The 4,343-nt window shown below is 36.8% G+C and overlaps 1 protein-coding gene across 1 annotated transcript in view; it reads left to right on the top strand.

Moving 5' to 3' along the window:
- LOC107730084 (DENN domain-containing protein 5A-like) overlaps nt 1-4,343 on the top strand; it is a 73,089-nt gene that overhangs the window by 42,362 nt on the left and 26,384 nt on the right. Inside the window, exons 9-10 of the mRNA XM_016540819.1 lie at nt 609-759; nt 1,718-1,805. Coding sequence (XP_016396305.1) covers nt 609-759; nt 1,718-1,805 — 239 coding nt within the window. The remainder of the gene's footprint in view (nt 1-608; nt 760-1,717; nt 1,806-4,343) is intronic.

The following is a 4,343-nucleotide window of genomic DNA, read 5'->3' as shown; positions in this document are numbered from 1 at the left end:
TGTTTGTTTTGGTGATTTAAAATATCAACATTGGCTACCAGAAATCACTTACTCTGCCTTTAACATGGGGAGTCTATGGGATTGACTCCCTTTTGCAGCCAGCCTCTAGCGGCCAGTTGATGAATTACAGTTTAAGTCACTTCCTTGTTGGCTTCACGAGAGAGAGCGGGAGGTTGCCGCTTGGCTAAGATGCAAACCCCTGAATCCAAGTATGATACTTTGCATACTTGGATTGCAGGGGTTTGCATCTTAGCAAACACTTAGCATTTTTAGCCATCAAGCTGTATTTTGCATTAGTATCTAAAAATGAATTTAATTTAATATTTATTATTTATTTATTTTTTAATGTTAAGACATTGTTCACAGCTCTCGCGGTAGGATCTCTAATGGCTGATAGATTTTGTGTTGTGTAAGACAAGATATATTTTGAGCGTGGCGTGTGGGTTCACAGCAGTCTTTCATTCTACCACATCACTAACTCACACTCCTCCCAGCATGTGGGTTTTGTGTCTCTGTGGTGGGTTCATCATTTCTTTGATGACACCATACGGGGTTTTTGTGATTCATCGATAATATGTGTGTGACGTGTTCCTCTCTTGCCACTTTAGAAAAGGCCATTGAGATGAGACTGTGTAAGATCGACCACACGGCTCTGCATCCCCACCTGCTGGACATGAAGATCGGTCAGGGCCGCTATGAGCCAGGCTTTTTCCCCCGCTTACAGTCCGATGTTCTCTCTACTGGACCCACCAGCAACAAGTGAGAATAAATCGCTTGGCTTTTTCTAGATGTATTGAGACATCAATTAATTAAAGCTGCTGTCTGTAACTTTTGGCGCTCTAGCGGTTAATAAACAGAACTGCGTGCGTCTTGTGGAGGAACATTGTAGCCGGAGCTACTTCTCTCTGTTTATGTCTATGACGAATGACGCAGGTACTGGGCTACTCCGCAGCGGTTCCTACGTGAACCGGTCTAAAATAGTCCGAATATAAACACTTATTATAGGTGTACCGTAGTGATTCAGGACAAGCCAAAAACACGATTTGGAAAATGGATTCATGGTGTGTTCGCTTATTGTATAAATTTTGAACACAAAAAAAGTTACGGACTGCAGCTTTAAGTAACTAGTGCACAAATGCTCTCAGGGCTGTTGATGCTGGCACGACGTGATTAAATTGGTCATGTTTTCTAGGATCAACATCATTTGTTGGTTTCCTAAAATATGACGTAAGTCTAGTAAGTCTGGATGGATTCAATCCTGTGACTCAGTGCTTCTGAACTTCCCTTTTCAGTGAATTGATTCAAACTATCAACAATTAGTTTGGCACTAAAAATGTTGCCCTGTGTATATGTATGCCAATATATGTAGTTTATTGGTATGTAGAGAGACTCTTACTTATTGCTTTAAATATTTTGAATCTGCCACAATGACTGATTTATTTAAATGATGGTAGCAACTCAAAATGGTTCATCAAAAGCTATTTCAGAGAAAAAAAAATACTGAGATATATATCAAATATCTCCAGAAGGCTTAAAAATATTTGATCATATTATATCATATTAAGGTTGTTTGAAGACCAGCAAGGATGCTGATCCAAGAAGTTGTCTTGCTTGGGTAAATCAAGCGTTGAGACTGGTTCTCGTCATCCAAATGCAAACTTTGGTGGCCAGTTTGTGATTTTAGTTTTAATCTAATGCTGTTGTTGTTGTGTGTTAGATGGGCGAAGCGCAGTGCACCAGCACAATGGCGGAGGAAGGACAGACAGAAACAACACACTGAACATCTGGACAATGACCAGAGAGAGGTATGGACAGAATGCAAAATGAAATATAAATTGTTGCTACATATGAATTTTATTTTTATTTATAGAATTTATTTATTGATTATATTTATATGTATATCATTTTTTTTTACCATTTTTGAAAGAAGTCACCAAGCCTAGAAAAATACAGTAAAAATAGTAGCATTGCATAATATTGTTACAATTTAAAATAATGTTCTGTTTGAATATATTTTAAATACAGTTCATTTCTGTGAAGGCAAAGCTGAATTTTCAGCAGCCATTATTCCAGGCTTCAGTGTCAAAAATCGTGTTCTTGATGCTCAAGAAACATTTCTGCTTATTATCAATGTTGAAAACAGATTTTGCTGCTTAATATTTTCGTGAAAACTGTGATAAACTACCATGCAAATGTTTGGGGTAAGTATGATAAAAAAATATAATTAATTAATACTTTATTTTCAGCAAGGATACAGTAAGTTGATCAAAAGTGGCAAAAAAAGACATTTATATTACAAAAAAATTCAAGCAAATGCTGTTCATTGACCTTTCTATTAAAGGAGTCATATGAAAATTTTGTATCACAGTTTTTTCAATAATGTTAAGCAGCAAAAATTAATATTTGAGTACCAAATCAGTATATTAGCATGATTTCTGAAGGATCATGTGACACTGAAGACTGGAGTAATGATGCTGCAAATTCAGCTTTGCATCACAGGAATAAATCACATTTTAATATATATTCAAATTGAAAACATTTTAAATTGTAATAATATTTCACAATATTTACAGTATTTTGGTTACGTAAACACAGTCTTAGTGACTGATTTCAAAACCATTTTTAAAAATTATTATCGACCAAAAACTTTTGAACAGTAGTGGTACATGAATTGTTGGTTATTTGGTGAAAAGGATCGTTCAAACGAACCCACTGTTACCTGGCAGCACGTGCACATGCTGGTGGCCGTCCATATGGTAGGGTACGTGGCCAACAAGTTCACAAAATCGATTTACCTGGGCTCTGAGCTCCGCCTCCACCTTTTAAACAGAAAACACAACACAACTTAAGCAAACAGCACGACAGAAGCAGACAAACGTGTTTTGCTGTGCTTAGTTCTGAAGTCTGAAACTTTAGAGGTTATATAATGAAAAGTACTATTCTTGATCTTTGCAAATAAAAGAGGTTAATTTTTAACAAAAACAATGAAAAGCTTCCTCCACAGTCCAAGAAGACCATCTACTGAAACTAAGCTTTATTAAACAACTTGTTTAATAAAAAAAGGGTTAGAGAGAAGGTGGAAAATGGTTATGTAAAAGTATATTATATCTGTTTTTGGTGCAAACACTCGACTAACATTAATGGGCTTCAAGAAAAAGAGAACAATTATGATACGACCCCTTTAAATGTTTAATTCTAGTAAAAGAAAGAAGAAAAAGGTGGAAATGGTTTTGTAAAGATATATTACATCTGTTTTTAGTGAAAACACTCTTGACTAACATAGTGAACTTCAAACAAAATGTAATAAAAATTAAGATACAACACCTTCACACTTTTAATTTCAGTAAAATATGTGCATATCACGTGTTTTTCTCTCTTTCTAATTTACTGGATTTACATAGTGGTGTGTATTTTACCTGCTGCTTTAAACTTTAGTTTAAAGAGTACATAATGTCATAACCCCTCTTATAAGCAAGATAATAAAGTCCTTTCATGTTCTACTTTGAGCAACCATTGACACTACTATATAACATGAATACAGTGCTATACAGTGTGATGTAAACACGCTTTATGGTTTGAATTCACTCCCATGTGACTTTCTGTTGGTCTTTATGAGTGTGTGTTCCTGTGTACCTCTGACATCTTGAGCTGACCACACTGCAAAACTTCCCGGAAGCCCATCTTGCCATGGAAGAATCCATCCTTGTTGAGGAGCGTTGAGCCCTTTAGATCCTGAGACACTGGAAGACCCTCTGAAAGATTCGCATGGAGTCCAATGGGGATGTGATTCCTGTGTGTGAGAAGCAGTGTTATTTTAGAATCACTGAGACACTATTATAGATTTTATTACTATTTTGAATCAGCTTTTTAGATTTTCCGTTTTCATTTAAAGGGGTGGTTCACTGGGTTTTTTTCTAGGCTTGATTGTGTTTATGGGGTGCAGTCTAACATGTGTTCATGCTTCGTTTTTTAAAAAACGCATTATTTTTCACATAATTTACCTAATTTCCACACTGCTCTGTCCCTTCTCTGAGAAACGGGCCGATCATTTCCTTCTTTTATGAAGCCCCTCCCTCAGAAATAGGCGATGGGCTCTGATTGGTTAGCTAGCCCAGTGTGTTGTGATTGGCTAAACCACCTCTAGTGTGCTCTAAACGTCCCGCCCCTCACCTCAGCGGCATGTGCTCCGATTGTATTGTAAACAACTGCATGTTAATATCGCTTATCAGTTTGAGAGAGAGAGAGAGAGAGAGAGAGAGAGAGAGATGCAGAGCGTGTGCAGAGCAGGGTGACGCGAGGAACAGTATTAAGAACTGCTGCTTTAGAACATTGATTTTGAAACT

This window comes from Sinocyclocheilus rhinocerous, unplaced genomic scaffold (assembly GCF_001515625.1).
Source record: "Sinocyclocheilus rhinocerous isolate Xijiao unplaced genomic scaffold, SAMN03320098_v1.1 scaffold878, whole genome shotgun sequence".
NCBI classification, from domain to species: Eukaryota; Metazoa; Chordata; class Actinopteri; order Cypriniformes; family Cyprinidae; genus Sinocyclocheilus; species Sinocyclocheilus rhinocerous.
Note: the sequence above shows the minus strand (reverse complement) of the source record. Positions and strands in the feature narration are given on the sequence as shown.